A 25,524-nucleotide genomic window follows, 5' to 3' on the forward strand; every position below is an offset into this window, starting at 1 on the left:
CTACAAACACGTAGCAGCAAGGCACAGCACCAGGACGCAGGTACGGGAGTTGCATTGACCAAGCCTGGCCTCTGAACCAGGTGCTGCTTGACTGAGGGGTTCACATACCCTGAGCACACTCAATGCCGATCACCTGCCAGAGGCACTGACAGCATCAGTCTGTGGACAAGCAGCAGGCAGCCACAGGAGACAATCGGGCTTCTTACTCCCTACAGATGGTATTTGTTCAGCTTTCCTCCTACGCCTATAGGGTTAAGCAGCTACAATGTCAGGGTTGCTGGAAACCTACAAGGATAAGTTAGGGGAATTCCATCATTTTTACCAAGATTAGCCCATAACACTTTATTACAGTTCTCAACATTCACATAATGACTACATTTTGCTAAATTAGACTGGCAGCATACAGGGATCAAATATCAAAGCATTTCCAGAGTTCAGGTTAGAACAAACAAAATCAAATATCAAAAATAAAATATACCTTAAAATTGTTGAATTATGAAGTAAATTCTGTCAACCTATCAGGCTGACCTATGATAAATTTATTCTAGCCTTAAAGGTGTTGATCATTTTAGAATCAAGAATACGACACAGTTTTGCCCATTTAAAAGTATTTTATTATAAGATGACACATTCCAATTTTTTCCAGCTCTGGTCCTTCACTGTGCTAATACACAGACTTAAAAAAGTGATCGTTTTTCCTTGGAAAGTTTTCCTAGAAGTCTCCATTTTACCGATAGATTCTTCGTGGCTCGCGCAGAACAACACCACCCTCCTCCATTGCTTTTTCGAATTCCTGAATCTTGTTTAAAAGATAGAGACGTGAATAAATACAAAGAAAAGCCATCAGTACTGAAATATCAGTGAGGACATGTTAGGTGGAGGGCAGAGCTTTACAGCCTCACGGAAGCATACTACCAGGAACTGCAGCTTGTCAAAGCTGCCTTTTTGAGTGTTGCAAGGAGGGACTGTCAAACCACATGAAGAAAATTAAGAGTGACGGGATGTAAAATTAATGCCTAAAAAGGAAAAAAGAGACAAAGGAATAAGGAGATGGGTACTTGCCGAGTCACAACGATATTCCCAGGGGATAATGGCTTTAAAGTTCACAAAGTTGATTCCTGCTTCCAAACAGCGCTGTGCCATTACACGGCCAAGGTTTTTGCATGCAGCTACTCCCTTGGGACTGTACAAGTGTCTTTTTATGGCCCACTCTCGGGTGGAGGCAGATACCACAACATCCCCATTGGAGCGCTCAACAAAGGCTTCTATATAATGCTGTGTCCGCTCAAGCCGCAATCTAAGTGCAGGAAAGAAATAACACAGGATTATGATGTCTTTTCCAGAGAACACATTCATATGCTTAAATTGCTCCCTTTGTGAAATAAAACTGAATGTACTACCATGATATTATATAACATTACATTATATTGTATGTAGGGGTTTGCTTATTAGGATAGAAATAAGAATCATATTACTAGTTGAGAAGAGTGAAATTCCAAGAGCAACTTTTCATCAGTTACTCAGGTCCTACGTTGCCTCAGACCAGCACGCACTCGAAACCAAGCACTGTACACCTGCACAGTGTGGAACAGGTACATATGAGCTAGATGAGGGGAACTGCTCCAGCAGAAAAGGAGCTTTAGGGCTGCTATACACTCTCTTAGGGGCTTGTGCTGTCACAGCAGGCAAGAAATTGTTGAGAAAGTTGTCAGAGAAAACATTATAAATCTCTACACATAACTACACAGTATTTATTAGGAACAACTATTTCTTATTGCACTGAGGCAATTACCAGATTTCCCAGTGTGAACAAACTGAATGCGGATCTCTCCTCAAGAACAAAATAATGATTTTGAAACCCTAGCTTAAAATGAACTTATTTTCTAGAGGACAAGCAAATAAAAAACAAACCAACCCAACCAAGCAACCAAACCCCCTCCACCCCAAAACCCCACAAAAGAAAAAACCCAGACAATTATGTTGTCTCAAATAAAACAATGAAGCTGGTCAGAACTAAGAGAATCCTGAGATAAAAAGCAGTTGCTTAAGGAATATTACTGCTGCCTTAATAAGAGATGGAAAGATCTTCACTGCACATGCTGAGCTTCATGTGATGCTAGTCTGCTGTTTTTTAACACAGATACCTGCTCATTAATAAACACTAGCATGATAACTGATGCATCAACCCAGAAAACACATTTTGAATAGTTTCCACCTGGTGGGTTTCTGGGGTTTGTTTTGGTTTTTTTTTTCTTTTGCAGTCTTCATTGCTGCTGGTGACTTTCTGACTCACCTATGCCAGAACTCACGCTTTGGCCATGTTGTCTTCCAGCCACGCTCCTTCCTAGCCAAGGCCAACTGCTCCAAGTTACGAGGATTTCTGTTAGTGAAGTCTGGGGCAACAACCTCATTTTCGCTAGTGTCCACTTTGGTCTCAGTTTTGAGACCGGCTGTAGTTGATGCAAAATGAAGACCTTGGGGGGAGAGCCGGGAAAAATACCACACAGGTTAAAAAAAAATGTAGTGCAAACAGCAGAATGAATACAGTACAGAATGATACAGCTTGTAAAAGTCAGCAGAGCAAAATCAGGTTTGTTTTTTTTTTTTAAACACACATGTATAACAAGATGTATAACAAGATGTATAACAAGATGTATAACAAGATGTATAACAAGATGTATAACAAGATGTATAACAAGATGTATAACAAGATGTATAACAAGATGTATAACAAGACCTCAACCTGTCCCTCCAATTTATGAGGTGAACTGCTAGTATGTAAACGCTGTTTCAAAACTCATATATAAAATATAAACTCACACGTGACTAGGAAATCCCTAGGACCAAGGCTTTAGAAAATACTGAAAACGAATTACACAAGGAACCAATGATAGCGCTACCAAATAACAAGGTATAATATTTCATTCCTTGGCACAGCAGCACCGCCAAGACGCCCCGGGAGCGTTTCCCCGCCGGGAGCAGCCGGCACGCCGACCCGTGAGCTTACCCGCTGCCCGGAGCCGGCCGGCCGCCAGCAGCAGGCGGCTGGGGCTGCTCAGCGCCATTAGGAGCCGGCGCCTCCACAGCCCCGGGGCGGCGTCACCTCTGCTCCCTCCGCTCACGGACACCTGGGCGCCGCCATGAGCGTGGGGCGGCACTTCCCGCGGAAGCGGCCGCGAGAATTCCACCCGACGCGGGCGGGGTCAGGCGGAAGCAGCGAGCGCCGGCTGAGCGCCTCTTCCAATGCAAACGCCCCGGGGAACTGTGCTCTGATGTCAGTCACGTCTCACAGAATAGGGCAGAAAACATTTACCCGACTCGAGGGGTCATCTTTTAACTCTTCCCCGTGAGAAGAGGGCTTGAGGGAGATACCGGGTTGCAGAGGCCAGGTCTGCGTTTCTTGGGACCGGGTCTAAGAAAGCGGGAGCTGGGGACATGGCAGAGGTGGGCGGGGGGCTGCGAGAACCGCGGGGCGGAGAGGCCCGAGCCGCTGCAAGAGCTCCCTGGCGCTGCTCATGGTAACACGGTGCCGCTCTGCCCGGCGGGGGGCGGCTCTGTCGCCGCCGAACGGGCACACGGGCCCGCGGCAGTGCCGGCCTCGGCTCCTGCAGCCTCGCTCCACTTGCGGGCAGTATATGGGAATAGTAGTAGTATAATGGGAATAGATACAACTCAGTTACAACTGAGTTACAAGGAGTTACAACTCCTTGCTTTAGAGGAGTAATGGCAGCGTTCTAGAAGAAATAACATTGTACCAAAGGTGCCATTATCAAGTGCAATCTCAGTCGCGAATTAAGGTAATTCTAAGTGTTCTGCCTAAAGCGTCACCAGAGCTGCAGGGCTCTTAGGATCATCAGGGAGCAGGTCTTCAGCTTTTTCCTTTGTCTTTTATCTACTCAGAATCTGAGATCGGTCTCGGAATTTGCAGCATTCCCCCAGGACTTTGGGTACAATCCTAAGCGATGTGGAACGTGTTTGAGAACCACAATTAAAGACACTTATCCCGAGGACGGCCCCCGTTCCAAAGGCAGCCTAGTTCCCTGTGCTGGTCAGCACGGATCTCCCGCTGCCGCTCCCCGCCCACTCCGCGCCCATTCTTCCCCCCGGCGCCCCCCGGGACCGGAGGAACCCCGCACGCCTGCGCGCACAAACCCCCAACACCTTCTAGAAGCTCCTGGAAGCGCCCCCGCCCCACGTCGCGCGCCGGCTTTGTTCAGGCGCGCCCGCCAATCGCGGCTCGAGGCTAGGCGGTGCCGCGCCCCAGGATTGGTCAGGCTCGAGGTGTCACCGCCCCCCGCGCGCGCGCAGGGCCGGCCCCTTTCCCACCGCCCTCTCGCGGGGGGAGCGGGAGGCGCGTTCCCAGCGTGCCTCGCGCCGCTCCGGCGATCGTGCCAGTCCGCGCCCTGTCTTGCCTGTGCCTGTAGCGCCGCGGCCGGGCGGGAACATGTCGGCAATGGAGGGGCCCTTGGCCGTGTTCGGCGAGCGCACCAGCGGCGATACGGTCCGCACGCAGAACGGTAACGGCGGCGCGCCCCGGCGGGGACCGGCGGAGGGGGGGGCAAGGGAGGGGCATGAGGGAGTGAATATGGCGCGGCCATGGTCACCGCCGCCATGTGCTCGCCCGGGAGCGGCCGCGCCCTCCCGCCAGATTCCCTGCGCCCCGGGCCGCTGCCGCCTGCGGGGAGGGAAAGAAGGCGGGGGGAGGCACTGCTCCTTCCTGCGGGCAGATAGGGGATACTCGCAATACCGCGCCTCTCGCAGGCGTCCGAGTGGCGAGGGGGATCCCGCGTCCCGCGACCTCCTCCCTTTGGTAGTGGCGCACACCGGGGGCAGGGCGGCTGCTGGGTGGAGGTCGCTCGGTTCCGTCCCGACTGCGCAGGGCGAAAGCCAGCAAGGCCTGCGGGCTGGCCGAGGAGCCGGGCGGGGGAAGGGACCTGCTAACCAGCCCGGGGGAATAACCTGCTTCTGGAAGTAGACAGCATCCTCGGGATGAGCGTCTTTAATTGTGGTTCTCAAACACGTTCCACATCGCTCAGGATTGTACCTAAAGTTCTGGGGGAATGCTGCAAATTCCGAGACCGATCTCAGATTCTGAGTAGATAAAAGACCAAGGAAAAAGCTGAAGACCTGCTCCCTGATGATCCTGAGAGCCCTGCAGCTCTGGTGACGTTTTAGGCAGAACACTTAGAATTACCTTAATTCGCGACTGAGATTGCACTTGATAATGGCACCTTTGGTACAACGTTATTTCTTCTAGAACGCTGCCATTACTCCTCTAAAGCAAAAGCAACAACTGCATTGTTCGAAGGGAAGGTCTCCGAGTAACTATTCCCATTATACTACCACTTTTTCATTTTCTAGATTAAGTGGCTATGCTTGTGGGATAGAGAAAAACTTGCCACGGTCTGAAGGAAAAGGTTGATTGTATCTTTTTCCTATATGAAGTTGGCAGAACAACCTTTGAATGAGGCTGTATCTTTGCCTTATGTTACTTTGACTTAAAGGTCACCTTTTTGCTTCAGTGACTTAGTTGCAGAGTAAGTGTTTTTTTTCCATCACGGAGCAAAAAGATGTTTTACTGATTGATATATGATGATACCATGGATCTCTGGGTAGAACTAAGGAGTAAATGAGAATGAAGTCTCATGGCATGACTTGCTGCAGTCAAAAGCAGCAGTACTCTGCTCTTCTGACCTCAGTCCTGTCCTCCATTTTACCCAGCCAGCAGAAAAAGGATTCTTTTTCTATCTATCAGTCAGTTTTGCCGGGTTAGTTAGCTAAACCAGCGTGGAGGGAAGAGTAAGGTTTGGCAGAAGTTGTGTATTTTTTAGTAGCAGCAAGGATAGCAAAGTAAGATAGAGCTTCAGGTTAGATAGGCTGAAACCTACTCCTAAACTAGATCACTTTATTTCTAGTTTCTGAATAATGGGTTCTTGGAAACCTGAGACTCACCCTGAAGTTGAAAGATAAAACTTTATAGTTTCGTTTTTAATTTCCTTTATTCAGTTACTGCTGCGTCTGCTATTGCCAATATTGTGAAGAGTTCTCTTGGGCCAGTTGGTCTGGATAAGATGCTGGTGGATGATATAGGGGTAAGTAAACTTCCTTTAAGAAATGTCCGGAGGACTTGTATTGCTGTGTAAAAGTGCTTCCACATAGTGTGCTTCATAGGCCTACTGTGCACGTGCCTTTTTTTTCCATGGTTCTGAGGGGGGGGATAGGAGAACTCTGGTAAAATTGACTATCAGGTAATGTGTGCTACATTGTTTTAGTTTCATCTGTTGTGGTAGTTTACGTGGTACAGTTGTCTCTTTTCTGTATGTAAGTTCTTGTCATCACTTCGAATATATCGTAAGATTCCAAGAAGTGAGTATCACCATTTAAGTCAGGCTCTGGTCTCCACATCAGGAGAAGTAACCAAAAAACCCCAATTTAAATAATCCCATAATGATTTTAAGGCAATATTTTGTATTTTAAAATATTTCAAGCAATTGAAGAAAGTGTGTCATTTTACAGGCTGTTGTAATCAAATTGTGTATTAGAGGGTACTCATTGCACAACTACTAATAAGGTACGTGCAAAATATGTGATGAGATTCTGTAACATAAAGGCTTTTCTGATAAAAAAATGTAGATTCTGCATTTCTGTTGTTAGAGCGGGACTTGTGGTTAAAAAGAAGCAGGAAATTTTTGGTATAAATATTTTATGGATATTTGCAAAGAATAATTATCTTTGTTTGTATGAAACACAACAGTAAAAATGTAATAGAAATTAACGTCACACTTCATTTCTGAAAATTAGGATGTGACCATTACTAATGATGGTGCAACCATTCTGAAACTACTAGAAGTGGAACATCCCGCTGCAAAAGTTCTTTGTGAGCTGGCAGACCTGCAGGACAAAGAAGTTGGCGATGGGACCACCTCAGTGGTATGTAGAAAGTTTTACAGACAGATACATCAAAAGTTAATGTTTTATTATTATCACAGTGCAGCTTTTCATTTACCTGTTACGAGTGTCGATGCAGTGTTGATTAACAACATAGAATTAAGAACGTTGGGGTTGACTGTAAGCAGTTTTTTAAAGTTGGTTGCAGAATAAAAAAAACAGACTGTGTTTTTCTAGAGGTGCTAGTTTCCATAAGCACCTGGTGCTCTGGAAGGGAATTTGCTTCCCTCAGTTCCATTATTTATTTTTTCTTTCTTGAAGGTTGATGATAGAGGCTGAATTAAAGTTTTTAATTTTTAAAAACCACGAGAAATTAAAGTGTTAGGACTAACAAGGATGCTGAGTGTTGAAAACTTGCCTGAGACTTTTGACAGCTTGGTGGGGGGTGGAATCAGGTGGCTTTCACCTGATGTCAGAAACTATTCATAGTTCTAGGTTGCAAGAGGTAGTTATTTTGCTTATATGGAATATATTTAATGTTTCTATTTCAAACAGGTAATCATTGCTGCAGAACTTCTCAAAAATGCAGATGAGCTGGTGAAACAGAAAATTCATCCTACCTCCATTATTGGTGGATACCGGCTTGCTTGCAAGTAAGAAACTAATACAGTTAAATTTCTGTATTTGTGACTGTATTAATACCGAATTCTTGGTGCCAAGTGGATATGGTGCTTTGTTTGGGAAGGTGTTGGGTTTTTTGTTGGTTTTGGTTTGGGGGTTTTTTACTTGTATTTCTGCAGTCTCATTACTGTCCTAGGAGATAATTGATTTCATCTCTTTGTTCTTTGAGGTGATATTTAAAAGGACTGAAAATATGTATGTAAGTTTTTTGTCTTTTTGTTGGGATAATTCTTTACCAGTATTTGTCTTTTTTCTACAGGGAAGCTGTACGCTACATCAATGAAAATCTTGTTATTAACACAGATGAATTGGGCAGAGAGTGCCTAATTAATGCTGCTAAAACATCAATGTCCTCAAAAATTATAGGAGTGTATCCTTTAACTTGATCAAGTGAGTTAAGTGAGAGGAGTTGATTGGAGAGCTTGAGGAGCTAGGCTGGTTTCCTTTGCAGCAGTTTATATGAACAGGGTATAATATTTAAGCTGTTGTTTTTATAAAAGGACCATGAAAAATGTTTCACAGATAATATTACCTGGCATGGGAAAACATGTTCCAACTCTTCCAATTTATTTAAATCTTGATTGGCACTGGTAATAGCTTTAACACTACATTGTTTCCTAACATTTGCATTGCTTGTTAGCAAGACTGGATAAAGAGTTGTGTGAATGGAAGAATGTGTTACAGAAGTACCTGGCAGTGAATCTAGAAGAAAGAAACTTGCATATCATTCCATAGTCACAGAAAACCTAGCATTTTTAGCTTTTGTGAAGACTGAACATAGGATAGGTTTTTTCTTAAAGAACGGAAAGTGCATAAAACACAGATGTAACAGTGGCCTGTCACAGTTTTCTTACCAGTCTTTCAGTTTTTCTAATTACTCATTCCTTTAAGGCAATAGAAAAGAGAGCTAGCACTTTGCCTTTCTGAAGTTCTTTTTTGGAAACTTAATTTGGGCACTGTTAGTTACGTGTTTGTTTTGGGTTTTTTTCTTAAGCGTAATACTAGTTTTCTTCTTCAGTCTTAACCTTAACAGCATTTTAGTGATGGTGATTTCTTTGCTAATATGGTGGTGGATGCTGCCCTAGCAGTTAAATACACAGACCAGAAGGGTCAGGCTCGGTATCCAATCAACTCGGTTAATGTTTTGAAGGCCCATGGCCGCAGCCAAAAAGAAAGCATTCTTGTGAACGGTTACGCTCTGAACTGCGTCGTGGGCTCACAGGGTAAGAACATGCTCTGTTTCATGAATGTTTTATGTGAACTCAGTCCTCTTAGTCTTTCTGTGTGGCTGTTCTTACTGAGTGCGTTAGTCGCAAATGAATCCCAGAACATTTAACCAAGAACACAAAATACTGCACTTCAGCAGTGGTTTTTAAACTAGAGTCTACCAGCTAGCAGTGATCCACAAAGTGTTGGTACACTGCTGTAGTTTCCCCAGCTCAGTGTCAGCATGGTAACACTGTGATTTGATGGAACTTTAACATCTCCTTTGTGAAGAGCCAGTGACAGGTTTGTGGGGAACTGTTACATTTAGCAGAACCGCAGCGAGGTAACTTAGAGGATGCAAGACCATAGGTCAGATTTTCGTGGTCATTCGCATTTTGGGGACAGGGTATGTAAAATGGTAACAGGTTACAGGAGCATCTTTGTAAGCATTTTTCTACACTGTGGCAGAACTGGAGGTGGAGAAGCAAACAGTAAAAATATGAAATGTGAAAATCTAGTTTTAATCTCTAATGCTGACTTGATGTTCCGTTAACTTGATTGGACAAAAACCCTTTTTCTGTCTTGTTTTTCCTTGCCAGGTATGACCAAGAGAATAGTTAATGCAAAGATTGCATGCCTTGACTTCAGCCTGCAGAAAGCAAAAATGAAGCTTGGTGTTCAGGTTGTTATCTCAGACCCTGAGAAGCTGGACCAGATAAGGCAGAGGTGTGTGGAAGCTTGAGTAACTGAGACAGTGGGGTTTCACAGGCTTGATTTGGTCTCTCCAGTTGAGGTGGCTCGATGTAATTTTGTCTGAGTGCAAGAGGTAAAAATATTTTGAATGTTTACATTTCCCAACAGTATGAAATGCTAATGGTAGAAGTTTTCGCTTCTGGAGGCAGAACTAGTTTTAAGTCAGTTTTTGAGAAATCCAAGTGTGTTTGTGCAGTGGTCCATTCTTGCAGAGCTCTGCATTAAGTTTCCAGGAAATGGGTTGACAGGTAGATGGTAGATTTTTAAATACATTTTTATAACTTTATCTTTGTAGAGAGTCAGATATTACCAAAGAAAGGATCCAGAAGATTTTGGCCACTGGTGCCAATGTTATTCTCACCACTGGAGGTATTGATGATATGTGTCTGAAATACTTCGTTGATGCTGGGGCTATGGCAGTACGAAGAGTTGTAAAAAAGGACCTTAAGCGGATTGCTAAGGCATCTGGAGGTATGTGTGTATAAAAATAACTTTTTTTTTTAATGTATTCTTTAAAGTAAAAGCTGTTGTCATATTAGTTACTAATTTAAAAAATACGGCTTCTTACCATGCAAGGTCAGGATGAGTAAAGCTGAGCCACTTGTTTTTAACTCTACTGTTGCTTTTAAGTGATTTCTGTCAAAGTCAATGACTACTGTAAGGGTTTATTGCTGAAGATTTACAGTGGGGGAAGAAAATAACTGCTTTGCACTGTGAAGACTGGCCTCTTGTGGAAATGGGAGCCATAATCTCTATTTATTTAGAAGTTTTCTATTATGCATGCATTCATAAGCCTCTGTTTAGACAGTTAAGTATGTTGTTTAGATAGTTCAAGACAAATGAAGAACTCCTAAATCACTGAATAGGTGCTTAAAAAAATTCTGGTCCTATACGGATTTTATCTGTCAGTTCTAAAATTTGGAAGAAAACATTTTCATTGTGGTAAAGCATGGGAGCTTGTCCTAGCTGTGGAAAAGTAAGTGCTGTAAAAGCTGAGCAAAAGGAGCAGTATCAGTTATAAACTGTAGAATATTAAATTGCTGCCTGAGAATTAGAAGTGCTGTTTAGTTTAAGAAAAACCTACTTACGCAGCTTTTATTTCTGTTTTCAGTTTAGTTTGTTTTTCTTTCCATATGTCTGTTCTGGTAAGTTGGCAGGGGATAACGTGCTGGAATTGAATGCTAACTTGACTTTTTTTGTTTGTTAAAGCAACCATATGTTCAACCCTTGCAAACCTTGAAGGTGAGGAGAGTTTTGAGGCATTAATGCTCGGACAGGCAGAAGAGGTGATTCAAGAAAGAATCTGTGATGATGAGCTGATTTTAATCAAGAAGTAAGGATCCTTTTTAAAATGCTCAGTTTTGTGTATATTTTCTAAGCTTGAGATAAAATCTCACTTATTTACTTCCATGCTATATCAGTGGTCTGAATAGTTACGTGCATGGGAAAGAGTATACAAATCCAGTGCAAATTAGAGGTGAAAGTATCAGTTTTTAAATCTCTTTTGCTGGGGCTGATGAGCAATTTCAATGTACAAGACTATCAAGTTGGTAGACAGATTTTATTTAAGTTTTTGTTTATAAACAATTGTTTCGAAACTGGCTTTCCTTTACAGACAGTAAAGGGCAGTAGGTACCATCTGAGTAATTTCATATGAATAAAGAGGTGCAAAGCTAAGTTTTTCCATTTGTAGTGGAAGACAGTATTTAGTTGTGCTGTTTTCATTGTTGTCTGGTACCTTGTTAGTTCATTTAACTAACAGTGCTTGTTAGTTCATTTAACAAGAGCATACCTCGGATATTAACTTTTCCACTGCTTCAGTATCCTTCTCAAGTGTTTAACTTTCTGTAGTCTCATTTGTGTGTGAATGAAATGCTCTGACTGTGGCACTTGTGGGGCAGCTATATGATCCCTGCCTATACAGTAATGTTGGCAGTCATTAGCTTACTTGATGGGTGTGCAAAAGAGATCTTTCTTAATATCTAAGTACACTTTCCCCTGTTTGATGGGAAAATATCTTGTCATCATACTTTGACAGGTGACTTTCTTTTAAAAGACTAAAACTCAAATTAGGTTCTTGCATATTAGAAATCAAACTATTGACTTTCCAAGTTACAGTGTATGTATCCTGCAAGAGTGCGCAACAATGTTAAGAATTTAAATGTTGAAAGAATGGGGCTCAACTGAATTTGGCTTTAGAAGAAATATTTTTAGCAAGAAGAGTTTTATATTCTGTTCAACACAGCTGACTTCTAGTTCCTTTTTAATCCTAGCACAAAGGCTCGTACTTCAGCATCAATTATCTTACGAGGAGCTAATGACTTCATGTGTGATGAAATGGAGCGATCTATACACGATGCTCTCTGTGTTGTCAAAAGGGTTTTGGAATCCAAGTCTGTTGTCCCAGGTGGTGGTGCTGTAGAGGCAGCACTTTCAATATATCTTGAAAATTACGCAACCAGCATGGTAAGCCTTGGACAAAGCAGCAACAGTGTGTGTGTGTTAGACTGGGACAATGAATTTTCAAGCATTTGTTTTCATCTATTAGAAGTCATTTCTGTGGGTCACGTAAGATGCTTCTTTAAAATGGAGGATACAAATTATTCTTTCTCTGATAATTGGACTATATGGTTCTTTGACCCAAACACGTTTTGCATGTGAAAACCCCTACCTATTATTGATGTTCTTGATAATGGCTATATTTTTTCCTCTCTTGTGGCAGCCAATTGGTTTAAAAACTTTTTTCCTCTTTCTAGGGGTCACGTGAACAACTTGCAATAGCAGAATTTGCAAGATCCCTCTTAGTAATTCCAAATACACTGGCAGTCAATGCCGCTCAGGATGCGACAGATCTTGTTGCAAAGTTGAGAGCATTCCACAACGAGGCTCAAGTTAACCCAGAGCGCAAGAATCTAAAATGGCAAGTATCTTGTCTGTTAGAAGGCAAGTAAAGTGATGTGGGTTGGTGACTTAAAAGGAAAATTGTTCTCCCAGTTTGCTGAACCATGATTTGTGTGGTAAAAAAAGGGTGTATGTTATCACTGATTTTCTGCCTTTGCCCTTCAGTCCTATGTCTGTGTCGCTGTGACATAGTAGTAGTTACACAGCATACTGTATTTCTGCTTTTTCTACCTCTCCATCTGACAACATTTCTTCTTTGCAGGATTGGTCTTGACTTGATCAATGGAAAACCTCGTGATAACAAGCAAGCCGGTGTCTTTGAACCCACCATGGTTAAAACTAAGAGCCTAAAGTTTGCAACAGAAGCTGCAATTACTATTCTTCGAATTGATGATCTTATTAAACTGCACCCTGAGACGAAAGAAGAGAGAGGGTGCTATGAGGATGCAGTTCAGTCTGGAGCACTTGAAGAATAACTTAGGCTTTATTTATGTTTGTTTCACTTACACTTCTCACTCTTATAACTAAAATGTTAATAAAACAGGTGGTTGAATGTTGCTGCTATTTTCTTGTGAACAAACTTAATTTTTGAAAGCAAGGTTGGTCCTTGCACTGAGAACTTAAGTTCTAGTGTGTGTTAACAACCAGTCTCTGACAAGGCAGTGATTGAGTGGCAAAAAGTAATGGTGTAAGCTTATTTAATTTTAGGCAAAACAGACAACTGTGAGCTCCATTAGTAGAAGTTTATTAGTAAAACGTTTCAAAGCTAGTTAACATTAGCTGTTCATTCATTCACTTGTGTTCATCGCTCAACGCACATGGCAATTCCCATTCCTCCTCCGATACAGAGAGCAGCAATACCACGTTTTCCGCCAGTTCGTTCCAGTGCATGTAGAAGAGTTACAAGGATGCGACACCCAGAGGCGCCAAGAGGGTGGCCAAGAGCAATAGCTCCCCCTTGGATATTAATCTTGGGGAGGAAAGAAAAAAAGAAAACCCAATATAGATGGTAAATCAAGAACACTTAACTAGCTTAGCTGACTTTCAACAGGAATGACTTAGCTGGATCTAGCCCTTTGATTACATGCGACCCTGAAACAACAAACACCACTTCACAGAGAAAGTGAACAGGGTGAAACAGCTGATAATCAGTATTTCTTCTGAAAGGACCCTGTCTATGAAGATAACTGAGGTGAATTCAGGGATGGCTTTTTGCCATCACTGGAATAATACCGTGGCACAAACCACTTTCAGCATGTTCAAATTGTGAATTAATTACAAGTATGCTCAAGCAGTTGCCTAGATTTGCATAAAAATCCACTGCAACAAAAGTTGTAATCTCTTCAGCTGGGAAACTGTGCCTGCTAGCAAAGCTAGCTGATGGCATAGCAGTGCAAAGAAATGCCTACTGGGCCTCCTGTCCTATTTGCTTACAGCAAAATGATTGCAAGAGGGCCATGCTCGCCAATACAGTCCAGATGCACAGAATGGAACAAGTTTGAATTACAGGAGGCAAAGTAATTCCAGCCTACAAATATATTCATTACCTTTTCTGGTTTTACTTTCAATTCTTTTGCTATTGCAACAGATAGCGATGCAAAGGCTTCATTAATTTCAAACAGGTCAACTTGTTCTAGAGTCCAGCTGGCTTTGTCAATCTGAAAAAAACAGCACAAGTAGGAGCTTATTATCTTTAAGGGTTTTTTAGCATCAGAGGAAGATTTTTAATAAGATTTAAATTGGGTAATTGAAAGCTACCACTTCTAAAAAGTTAAAACAATTTTTTTATAGCCAGGGCTGATGACAGAATTCTTGAAGACAGACAAAATTTCAGTGTCAGCAGCAGTCAGTACAATGTGCTGTAATGTGCTGGCTGCTCATAAAAATCCTGACTAATTTTACACACATAGTGGCGGTGGGACAATTATGGGGAATCAAACTGTTCATGATGCCCTTACTAGAACAAGTACTAGACTGAAAAGTAGGCTTTAACAAAATAAAAGCAAGTTCTTCGGGACATAGTCAGACTATTATTATAGAGATTCCCTACTGAGTAAAGACTTCTATACAGGAAATAGTGAGGTGTTGATCGTTAGCGTCATGTGTCATTTGTACAGTCCTGCCTTTAAGTCGTAAGTTTCCATTTGAACGAAGCTCTTCACAGGCAACTATTTTGGACGATGGTTTGGCTCATGTTTTCACTTGAGAAACTTGTGATGCAATTGCCTACTCTAGTACAGGCTTGGACATGTTTCAAGTGTGTACATTTTTACTTCCACTTTGTTTCTAACAGCAGTACTTTCTCAGCAGAATCATCTGCAGCAATGACGTTTTACAACCTAGGCTAGCCAGATGGGTACACCTCCAAGGCTACAGGCAAGGAGCAAGGCCTCTTTCTATAAATGACAGTATGGAAACTGTTCTCCCTCTGGGAGAGGGTTAAAATACAGTACGTCATAAAACTAAAATGTATAACCTAATCATTCTCTCACTATTTAGTGCTACAGTAAAAGTCTGAAGAGGTGAACAGATAATATATGAAGGATGTGAAGTATTTGATAACACACATTACAAAGTTTACATTAAGAAGCAGTGTGCCCTTTTTCAGAGTACCTACGCAGTTATAGGTACTGTTAAATACAACTTGTCTGTACTACAATTTAAACTAAAACTGTATTGTATATGCATTTACAGAATTTTGATTTAAAAGAACAGTTTGAGATCTGGTAAGAAAAAGCTTCAGCATTACAATTCTGAATTTCTTGTCAAAAGCCACAGAGCTTGGGTGAGTTCAAGTTAGCCTTCCATGTTGCCAGGACATTTCAGAGGTGAACAAAATAAGGCCTTTACGCAATATTAAAAAAACTAAGAAGGAATACTGAAGCAAATCTGTTCTTAGTTGTACAAGAGTTCTTTTCGTGCTCAATTTCATAGCACAGTTTTAACAAATAATCAGCTGGGGTTGCCATGGGGTACGTCTTTATTAGCAAGCAGCGTGGTACCATCAGGGCTGCTCACTGGGGTGTTCTATTTGAGAACCTTGTCCTGTGGACTGAACCCTGAGCACATCAGTGGGTGCAGTAATGGTCCGAGCACATTAGATGTGGTTTTGGAGTGCACATTTTTCCGTTTGACCTGAAAGAAATCCAGTTTGTATGCTCCAACCTTTTCGCAGGACAAACTGAAACACAAGGGGCACCATCCCATTGCAGATGCACTCACTGGCCCTTCTCAGTGTTGTGCTGTCGCAAATACAATCAGGCAATGATCTGAAAATTAACCTGGCCAGACACATTATCAGAACCATACCATGGCAGGACTGAATCATCACTAGGTTAGTACACACACCCCTGAAATTTGACCTTTAGCCTCCAAGGTTGTCTAGGTGCCCTTCCACAAACCTGACTAGTTTATGCTCTAAACTCCATTCAGACACCTATATATTTGGGTTTTTTTCCAACAAGTAGGCACTAGCCTGATGGCACTAGAAATCTTCATCTTACCTACTCTCCACTATTTTGAGTCTTTTTTTCACTTAGTTTATTTTTTTCTACTAAGTTTTCCTCAGAACATAGAAAAACCAAGGCATGGCTGGATAATGAAAAGCAATTACAAACAAGAGTTTTAATATAATAGACAGATTATTACTTACAGCTTTCCTTATTGCTGAAATGGGCCCTACTCCCATTATAGATGGATCTATGCCTGTCTGAGCCCAAGATACAATCTGAGCCAAAGGCATAAGACCTCTCCTAGCAGCTTCCGATTTCTTCATTAGAAGTACAGCTGCAGCTCCATCATTTAGACCTGTGGAATGACAAATAACTTGTATGTATTTGTTGGGCTTTTACTCTACCAGTTTTTCCTGCTTGCATAAGTTCACAATTTAGACAAAACAAAAATCACAAATATTTTATTGATTTAGGTCAGTACTGTTCAGATCAGCCAAGTCTGATCTCTGCCACGAACACTTAAAAGGGAACTTTTAATTACTGCTGGAAATGTGACACGTTTGTGATTCTATTTGGAAAGCAGCAGGTGGAATAACTGACAATCTGAAAAAGAAGTACATCAGATTTCTTAGGTAGACTTTGGAAGAGGACAAGGGAAGAAGTTTCAAAGCTGCCTGTGGCAGTCTCACACAAGTAACATATTCAAACATGAATCATTCAGCTTTCCAGACCTGCAGTATCAGAAACCCCTAGACAGCTGCTTTTAAAAAGAAAGGATGTAGTTTCTATTCATTCCAGTCTATCAAATACTGATGTTAATCTTCAAAATCTTGTATTGTTTCACAGAAAACAAGCAAACAAAAGACAACTCATCTGTAAAGAAATCCTCCAGCACATCTAAAATTGAGTTCTACCTATGTTGCCAAACACATTGCCATTTCCTGCAAAATACATTCAGCAGTACCCACAAGGCAGCCAAACCCCTTGTAGAGACCCTGCCTTGAGCCACAGGCAGCTATTGTTCTTTTCCATTTCATTTTAGCCAGATGGACCAACCTGAAGCATTAGCTGCTGTTACTGTCCCAGTTCCATCTGTCAGGAAACAGGGCTTTAACTTTGCCATTGTTTCCAAGTTGCTCCCATGTCGAGGGTGTTCATCTGTTTTAACTTCTATAGGACCTGCAAAACAGAGCGTTATGCCCTCACAGGAGGGTCTAATCACACATCTCAAACAGAAAGCCAGCACAAATAACAAGCTGAGTGGGAATATACACCATATTCCTTTTAACCAACAAGCCATTCTTATGTCAGAGTCCAACTCAGTCCAGTTTAACAAACTGTTGTAACGCTCCAGCTCCTTCTAGCAGGGCAAACAGCTCAGGTTTCCTCAAGACAAACACTAACAACTGAAATACTGGCTAGTTGTATAGAAGTCAATCTTGTTCTCACTGTTCCTAATCCAATAGCTTCTCTTCTGGCAGAAGGCTATATTTCAAATGACGCTTGTAGTAATCTTTTTACAAAGAGCAGCCAAGTGTCATTAAACATTATTATCTGAACCGGTGTCACGAAAGCCCTTCATTGGTTTATAACTGGCCTAAAGCCATGACTCTTCCTGCAGGATCTAGTCAATGCAAATGTTGAACAACTTTCTGGAAAATTCAGTTTTTACATCTACCTCAGAAGGTGCTGGGGAATTCCCCTACTCTAGAAACAGACCTCTGGCTCCAGCACCATAACGGGCCTGTTTATATCCCTAAATAGAAGCACACCTAAATAGAAGCACACCTAATATAAGTAACTTCACTGAGTTAATTATTGTCATAGTGTATTGTACAAGGTGGGCAATGTCTGCCAGATCAACAAGACTATTTTTAAGTTTGGTGCAGCAGGAGCCTTAAAAAAAATGAAAAATACTGATTTTGGTACCATATCCCAGCCTATGTTAAGTCAGTGATTTGTCTAGGTAGTAGTCATGGCTAGGCTTTGTGAATGAAGATTTGGGAAGGGCTCTACCTACATTTGTTACAAGCGCGCTGGTGGCTAAAAAGGCCAATACAAGATAGACATGTCCGGTTGCAAAAGGCACAGCAGAAAGACTCCTTAGGTGGTATATTCTGCAAGACACGATTCTTTCTGCGTTGTCTTTTCTCCTCAAGAGTGATCCTGCGTGCGTTCTCAAAGGAAGCAGCAGCGTTATAGATGGTGTGTCTCCAGGCCTCCTGATTTGAGGCCAGAGTAGACCAGTTATGGTGATCAATCTGGCCAAGGCTGAGATGTTGTTTCAAGGGAGTCCTTGTATCTCCTCTTCGGGGCTCCTCTCTTGCGGCAGCCAGTGGCAAGTTCACCATAGAGCAGGATCTTAGGGAGGCGGTGGTCCTTCATCCTGGAGACGTGTCCTGCCCAACGCAACTGTGTTCTCAGCAACATGGCCTCAATACTCGTAAGTGCTGCCTGTTCTAGAACAGATGTATTAGTCACATAATCTGACCAGTGGATGTTTAGGATTGTACGGAGACAGCGTTGATGGAAGCGTTCTAGGAGTCGCAGGTGGTGGCGGTAGCTGACCCATGATTCGGATCCATATAAAAAGAGTGACCCTGACCCATGATGATTTGTATTGCTTCTCTTCTTATTTAAAAATTATCCACTGAAAGCTGAAAACAGGCTACATACTTAGAAAAAGGCTGTGTAAGTGGGAAATCATTAATTGATTATAGGAGACATAGTAGAAAACAGATTTTTCTTTAAAATCACCTCTCATTATCCATTCACACCTACCTTTTTTAGAAGGTACAAGAACAGAAACAATTTCTTTTGTAAAATAGCCAGCTTTCTGTGCTGCCTCTGCCCTGTTTTGTGACTGTACAGCAAGTTGGTCTTGTTCCTCTCTGCTGACTTGCCACTGTTTGGCCACATTTTCAGCTGAAATAGGGACAAAGTGCAAACTGCCATCAGGAAATGCAAAAATGTTAAGTTGTAAAATTGTAAGCACAAATGTAGTCATTAATGTTTGCTCTAGCAAGCAGCTGAGCTTGTTGAACAGTTTTCATTCTGACTTCCTCATTTTGTTTGTTCATGATGCTCATATTTTCTCTTGAGGGTGAAAATTTCTGTGTGGGATCTCCCAGATGTTATATCAAAATAAATAAAAATGCAAACAAGCTTTTCTAGTTTATTTCTTCTCTGGACTATTAAGATCAGTTCTTTCTACAGCTGCTTCAGAAGAGGGAACAGTTCTGAAGTTACTCTGTTTTCTAAGCAGGGTCTGAAAAAGCAGTTGGCTGACTATCCATCCAGGGTGCAATAACCTGAAGTTGTAGAACCATGTGTACCCACAGGACACTACGTAATTCCCCCTAACTGTAAATCTGTGCTGCTAAGTGTTCCAGATACATACAGGGATCATTTTGTTTTTTTTTTTTTCTGAAATTAAATTTCTCAGATGTGGAGGAGATTAGCCCATACAGAAAAAAACCCCAAAACAGTAGCTTTACAAACAAAATGGAAGATGCCTTCAATGTCTTTCAGTATAATTGATTTCTTTCTTTTTCATGATTACAACTTAAGGACAGCTTGTAACACCTTATTTGTAACTTCAGGCTTCTGAAATTTCTTGTCAGTGAATTCTTTTTTCCTCCCCAGTTAAGCCTTTCCTTTTCTGGACTGTCATTACTTACCTGTTATACCCATATGATATTGATAAAAAGCATCTGTAAGGCCATCAAGGATTATAGTGTCTTGCAAGGAAGCCTCTCCCATTTTCACTCCAGCTCGCATGTGAACGACATGAGGAGCCTGCAAGAGGGTATTTCAAAAGGAGTCAGATGATTTACATCTCTCGTGCACAATACCACCAGACCACTGAAGAGAGAGACTCCTGCCTTGCTAGTAGCTACCCCAAATCCCAGAAGTCTTCCCAGCTGTCTGCTCTGCCTCTCCCTCCAAAGCCTGCCAGCTGGCATGTTGTTTGGCCTGTGCGTTCCCCCAGCAACAGATCATGGAGCAGCATTTCCTCTCCAGACTGAATCAATCGTCCCTGGGGCCACAAGGCCATGGGTCTCTCATCCTACCAGTCTGCTCTAGAGTGCCAACATCAGTCTCAGCACAGGCAGCTGAGCCCCAGCAGAAGAGACCATCCCTTTCTTGGGCATCAGACCACCAGCCCAGGACCATTCCTGAATACAGCCTTGGGATGGACACCTTGAAATAAAACTGCTTTGCTTCCTTTCCAAGCTCAAATTGCTTGATGAACAATAACATTTTCAGTTATTCCTTCTTTGGGCTTCTTGCAACACAAAAACCCCTGTCTATTGCCAGTTGTCACAGGCAAATCATTCAGAATAACAGGGCTAGATGGAAATGAAAATGGAATTTTAAGTGCAGTATGTGTTTGCATGGCACCTTTTCAGTAGCTACAATATGAGGCCTTTTCCTTTTATTATTTTTTTAAAGCACACAACTGAAGTCAATTGTTGCATGTATAAATTCATTCGCAAGCAGAGAAATCACAGCTAGTCTTTTGATCTGTCTCCCAAATGTCCGCCTACAAACACAAGGTTTCAACATAACTTAATGCTGTTTGCTCCCAGTAAGCCAGAACAATGTGAGTGCAATCCTTTGCTTTACCTTGCTCATACTTTCCATGCCTCCTGCAACCACGATGCTGGATTCTCCCATCAGTATGGACTGAGCAGCCAGACACACCGCTTTCAAGCCTGACCCACAGATCATCTGGCAGCTCCAGGCAGGCACAGAGTACGGGATTCCTGCAGCAACACTCGCCTGCCGGACGGGGTTCTGGCCAGCACCTGTGGGAAGAGGCAGCATTTTATCTTTGTTCTTAAAAAATGAATGTTGGCCTTGTCGCTTTTTACAACACTACCCCAATTCCACCAAAATTTAGAGCTTGCTCCTACTTTCAGTTGGTAGAGAAGTTCCCAGCAGTAATATGTAAACAGGAGCCTCTCTCGTTTACACTGTTGATCAATAAATGCCTGTAAGATCAGGGATTTACTACAGCTAGTTTTATATCTGCCACTCTGCTTTTGATGGCAGGTCAGATGAAATACCCACTTCAGATTAGTGCTAGCCCACTGCACGTCTGTAAAATGATAGCTCATTTAAACTGCTACTTTAAACTCTTGCTGAAGAGTTTTTCTTTTGACATCTATACATCACCAGCAGACAATTTTCCCTAAAAGTTCACATGGAAACCAAAAGCACAGTTATACAAGAACAGTTTCTGAAAGTTTCCAGTCTTTGTTGTAATCCCGATGGATATAATAGGAGCGCTGTATTCAAAGAAAAGAGTCTTCATCTGCATCTCCCCAGGCTAAAGTAATGTCGGCTCTTTGCATGCAAAGAAATAGTTAAGGAGAGCACATCATTCAGCATGCTAAAAATATACAGGAATCTAGTTCAGCTTTAAGTAAGACAAAAATATTTATTTCTATTATTTTCTTCCTCCATCTTTAAAACACAAACCTGTCCTATGACTCTGCTGATCAAACATGACCCTGGAACAAGCAGGAATCTGTTAAAACAAACGATTCCCTATCACCCGCATTTTCATTAAATCAAAATATTTGTCTCTGAGCAAATGGAATTACAGATCTTGCAGGTCGATCTTGCAGATAAGCACAAATGCTGGCCTGGCTCTTAAAATTTCAGAGTTATCATTACTTAGGATGTTAAATTTAGGAGCAGATTACAAAGGTGAGAGAAGGGATGCTGTAACAAAGAAAATAAACTGACATTCACACACACAGTTACCTGCTTCGGGGATTTAAAAACACCCCAAACTATCCTGCACCACATCCTTTCCAAAAACCCAGCAACGGGTTCGGTCACCCCAGAGCACACGGAGAAGTGACCACGCTGCCGCTCAAGCGCTTTAATAAGGAACCGCGTGTTTCTAATGGCAAGGGATAACGTCCTGAAAGATGAAACCTGAGCTGTTTCACTGGGGCAATCACGGAGAGATGCGGCCGTGGAGAGGGAGTACCTGCGGTGAGGACCTGCCCCAGGATCACCTCCGACACCTCCTCGGGGGCCAGCCCGGCCCGCCGCAGCACCTCCTTGATGACGGTGGCGCCCAGCTCGTGCGCGGGGAGCGCCGACAGCCCCCCGTTGAAGGATCCTGGGAGAGAGGACACGGAGGGAGAGCGATCAGCACACGGACATCCGCCCAGCCCTAAGGGAAGCATCTGCCACCCGGTCCCGGCGGGGCACCCGGCGCTGCCTCTCACCCACGGCGGTCCTGGCGGCGGACACGAAGACGACGGGGTCCGTGCTCATGGCGGCGGGGGCGGCGGAGCGGAGCGGGAACAGAACGGGCGGGAGCTGCAGCGGGAGCAATAGAGGGAACAGCAGCTAGGGCTGGAGCGAAAGCGGAGTCGGCGCCGGTCCCGCCCCTCCCGGCGGCTGGCGATGGGCGGGAGGAAGGAGCCGGCGACGGGGATTCGTGGCCGGGCACCTGAGGAGAGCGCGGGGGCCGGGCGGGCTGTGGCGCGGCTGGGCCGCCCCCCGGGGCGATGGGGCGAGGGCGGCGTCAGCTGCCTCTTTCCAAGCTCCTTCCCACCTCCTTCACGGGCGGGGCCGAAGAGAGGAGCGGCTCCGCTGGCCAGGCCGGGTCCGCTGCTGAGGGTCGGTCACTTCCCTGTGCCCCCCCCCGCGCACAGAGCCGGTGCCTGTTCCGCGTCCGCTGACAGCGTCGTCTGCTTCTCTATAAAATAAAGCATGCGGATCAAATGCTCTGCTGTCACATTGAGGCTTTAAGGACTGTTTGTTTATTTCATGACGGCATTTCACGGGATCTGTAGGAACAGGAAGAAGGGATAATAATTTGAATTAAACTGTGCAAAACTGCCTGTCGCTGGTTTGATCTGCTCAGCACCTGATGCCCAGAGATTACCAACACCCAACTCGGCCTTCTCGGCCTTTTCTTTTTTTGTTTCCTAAATTTAACAGAAGCCTAACATATATATGATATATATATTAGCATAAACAGTGCTTCGCCGCTGGCCCAAAAGCTGTTGCTGTCTGCCCTGCCCAAAGAGGCAAGCAGGGAGCTGCTCCCAGGCTGCCTGCATGGGAGGTGAGTGCTGCGAAGGCAAAGCCGAGAGTTAGCCGAGGAGGACGCGGCGCTGACCGCAGGAGGTCCTGGCATCCAGGGAGCTGGAAGGAGAGGAGGCGGCTGCAGCAGTGGTCGCAACCCTCAGCAGGACGGGCAGGCAGGAATGTCTCTCTGCCGGGAAATGTGTGTGGGAAGCCTAGAGATCCTTTTCGATATTTCGGTCTTCCTGAAGAATAAGGTCAAAGGAGAGAACCGTGTGTCATAAGATTTCTTCCGTTACTTTGGCATTTCCAACTTTTAGCAAGAGAAGAATTCTCTTAGATATCTTTAGAAAGGAAATATCAGGAAAATCCTGTGGGCAGCCAAATATTTAGGTGGACTGATCTGCCAGTCTCTTAAAGATTCATTGGCAACAGGCATGCACCACTGCTTTTCTTTAATGATGCTGTGCACTCAGAGGGGCTGATAACACTGACTAAAATCTCAGATTAGGTTTTAGTCTTTTCAAAAGGCTCATTAGTAAGCAATTTGTAGATCTAACATAGAAGCAAAACTCAGGAATATATGATTTTAAGCAATCCAGAGTAATTATTTTAGAAAAATATTGTATGGTTCTGGAACAACCCTTTATGACTGAATGTAGTCCCTGCACATTTTCAAAATTCAGTAGAGAGTGAGTAATATAGATGTATGAGGGCAGGACACATACCAACATGTCATTCTTTGTGCAACATTGACTGATTACAACTTAAAGTTTTCAATGCAAATACAAAATCAATAACATGAGATGAGCTCAGATTAACACTAAATGTTAGCAGGTGTTCAAAGTCCACAACCGACAATACACCTGAAGTAAGCCTGATGGACAGGATTGTCTTGTATTTGAAACTTTACAAATATCACCATAAATACTAAATTGAACAATTCCCTCCCCACACTTCACTAACAGACGGAAAAAATTTGAATGTGAAGCAGCCCTAGGGACTTCAGGCGAGCTCACCCCAGTGAGCTGACCTGCTGCACCTTTGCTCTCAGCCCTAAATAGAACTGTTTTGTAAATCAAGACTAATGATGAACCAGCCTGCGATGTTGGGCCACCCTGAAAGGACAGAGATGAATTTTATCTTGGTATGTTTATCAGATCTGCAGTATCCTATTTACCTCTGCTTGGATGGTGTCCAGGATTGAGATCCAAATGGATAGAAGGGGCATGTAACAGAACAAAATAACATAGCAATTGCACAAGGGCAAATAGTTATGAAACATGTATGGTACAGATCAAAGTTAAGTTATTTAAATGCAGAAAAAAACCCTAGTAAATGTGACTAGGCAGGTGTGGTTTTAAATTCAGTGTAGTTAATGAGCAGCATAATACACAACAGCAATCTACTGCCCTATGCTGGTACATTTTGACATTTCTTGGAAAATAGTTCTGTGAAATTAACTAAGTCAGTATAATTAGGACATCAATTCAGAACAGAATGTGTACCTGCCATCAGTAAAAGAGTAAGGCTACATTGCATTAAGTTTATTTATTACCTTGCTGTGAACACAATGAAATGGACTTATTCCTTCTTGGAAATATCAGAGTGAAAATATTTTGGCATTTTTATTTGGTAATGATGGCTCAGTTTTAATAGAAATAGGCTAAAATTTGGAGGATTTTAGTGTTCACAGATTTACTCTTCTGCTAAATAATTTTTTTCTAAATTTGACCTTTACAAAGAGCAATGTTGTTACCAAAATGTGAAACCCTTGCTTTTTACCATAAATCTGTCACTCTGTTGGTGAATATTTACAAAAACAGTTTTGTTGGGGATGCGCCTTTTATAGGCAAAAACATAAGAACAATTACTTGAAATTAATAAATCTTGATATGAGGTAATTCTTTAATTTTTTTAAAAATTAAATGTACCACTTCCCTGTAATAGTCAATTCTCTAGTCTTTAAAATCTTATACACAAATAGTGGTACTAATATCTGCTTAGGGCACTCAGGCTTGCTGGACACCTTTAGTACCTTAAGGCTCTTCCTCATGTCTAGAAAGACAATTCATTCTTTGTTTACGTTTTCTTAGCAGTGGACTGACATTCAGTTTTCTATGGGTAGGTTCAGCACATAAGGCATGTCTCAAAGAACACACTGTTTTCCCATTGAGGACGAGATCTATATTTCCTAAACTCTCCAACCTCATTGTGTCCTTGGAAATCAAGTTCCTGATAGGCAGAAAAATGTTCTTGGCTGTGTTAAGAGCAATCTGTGTTTTCCTGGAATCTGTTTTTGTTAGGGAATGCTCATAATCTAATCTGTGTTTAATTAAGAAATGCTGGTTTCCCCTCAGACAGGAAAACATTTACACTATTAAAAATATCTGGGCCTTTCTATGGTTTTTAAAAAAAGTATAGTAAACCCCTGGGTTTATATCCTTAGCACCTATATGCACACCTGTACTCCAAATATAAGCTGCAGTATTTATCAAGCATCCTCAAAAATGAGTCATAATTTGTTTGTAATTGAATTTGGATTGATTATCAGTCAGGGGATGTGTTCAGGAGAGGCTCTGGA

At 42.7% G+C, this 25,524-nt stretch overlaps 3 protein-coding genes across 4 annotated transcripts; 1 reads left to right on the top strand and 2 right to left on the bottom strand.

The window, feature by feature from the left end:
- Positions 1–591: 591 nt before the first annotated feature.
- Positions 592–4,461, bottom strand: MRPL18 (mitochondrial ribosomal protein L18). Of its 2 annotated transcripts, none has more exons than XM_017813715.1 (4): positions 4,413–4,461; positions 2,294–2,474; positions 1,063–1,297; positions 592–799 (listed from the first exon to the last, which is right to left on the bottom strand). In XM_017813715.1, the coding sequence occupies exons 1-4, from the start codon at positions 4,444–4,446 to the stop codon at positions 728–730; spliced, it is 522 nt and encodes a 173-aa protein (XP_017669204.1). In that variant the 5' UTR covers positions 4,447–4,461; the 3' UTR covers positions 592–727. The 2 variants fall into 2 exon arrangements, with proteins under 2 accessions (XP_017669204.1, XP_017669203.1); XM_017813714.1 differs by lacking the exon at positions 4,413–4,461 and adding an exon at positions 3,008–3,123.
- TCP1 (t-complex 1) lies at positions 4,327–12,993 on the top strand. The gene is made up of 12 exons (XM_017813712.1): positions 4,327–4,517; positions 6,007–6,092; positions 6,802–6,930; positions 7,444–7,541; positions 7,829–7,939; positions 8,611–8,792; positions 9,375–9,501; positions 9,824–9,999; positions 10,738–10,861; positions 11,802–11,994; positions 12,285–12,448; positions 12,692–12,993. The coding sequence occupies exons 1-12, from the start codon at positions 4,445–4,447 to the stop codon at positions 12,903–12,905; spliced, it is 1,677 nt and encodes a 558-aa protein (XP_017669201.1). The 5' UTR covers positions 4,327–4,444; the 3' UTR covers positions 12,906–12,993.
- Positions 12,994–13,158: 165 nt separating this feature from the next.
- On the bottom strand, positions 13,159–22,290 carry ACAT2 (acetyl-CoA acetyltransferase 2). The gene is made up of 9 exons (XM_017813713.1): positions 22,133–22,290; positions 21,889–22,023; positions 20,511–20,692; positions 19,562–19,679; positions 18,663–18,806; positions 16,938–17,060; positions 16,082–16,236; positions 13,977–14,087; positions 13,159–13,399 (listed from the first exon to the last, which is right to left on the bottom strand). Exons 1-9 carry the CDS (start codon positions 22,179–22,181, stop codon positions 13,232–13,234), a joined length of 1,185 nt encoding a protein of 394 aa, XP_017669202.1. The 5' UTR covers positions 22,182–22,290; the 3' UTR covers positions 13,159–13,231.
- Between the last annotated feature and the right edge of the window lie 3,234 nt (positions 22,291–25,524).

Source organism: Lepidothrix coronata, unplaced genomic scaffold (assembly GCF_001604755.1).
Source record: "Lepidothrix coronata isolate B3197 unplaced genomic scaffold, Lepidothrix_coronata-1.0 Scaffold42, whole genome shotgun sequence".
Taxonomy (NCBI): domain Eukaryota; kingdom Metazoa; phylum Chordata; class Aves; order Passeriformes; family Pipridae; genus Lepidothrix; species Lepidothrix coronata.

Bases quoted from the DNA above. Each gene is read 5' to 3' on its own strand.
- MRPL18 (XM_017813714.1), bottom strand. From the start codon at position 3,065: ATGGCGCTGAGCAGCCCCAGCCGCCTGCTGCTGGCGGCCGGCCGGCTC. The intron at 2,475-3,007 runs GTAAGCTCACGG...TCTCCCCCCAAG, and splicing joins CGGCCGGCTCCGGGCAGCGG to GTCTTCATTTTGCATCAACT. The intron at 800-1,062 runs GCAAGTACCCAT...CTTTTAAACAAG, and splicing joins GGGAATATCGTTGTGACTCG to ATTCAGGAATTCGAAAAAGC.
- TCP1 (XM_017813712.1), top strand. From the start codon at position 4,445: ATGTCGGCAATGGAGGGGCCCTTGGCCGTGTTCGGCGAGCGCACCAGC. The intron at 10,862-11,801 runs GTAAGGATCCTT...TTTTAATCCTAG, and splicing joins GAGCTGATTTTAATCAAGAA to CACAAAGGCTCGTACTTCAG. The intron at 12,449-12,691 runs GCAAGTATCTTG...TCTTCTTTGCAG, and splicing joins GAGCGCAAGAATCTAAAATG to GATTGGTCTTGACTTGATCA.
- ACAT2 (XM_017813713.1), bottom strand. From the start codon at position 22,181: ATGAGCACGGACCCCGTCGTCTTCGTGTCCGCCGCCAGGACCGCCGTG. The intron at 22,024-22,132 runs GTGAGAGGCAGC...CCTCTCTCCCAG, and splicing joins CGCCGCCAGGACCGCCGTGG to GATCCTTCAACGGGGGGCTG. The intron at 17,061-18,662 runs GTAGGTGTGAAT...TCTGTTTTGCAG, and splicing joins TCTTGTACCTTCTAAAAAAG to GTCCTATAGAAGTTAAAACA.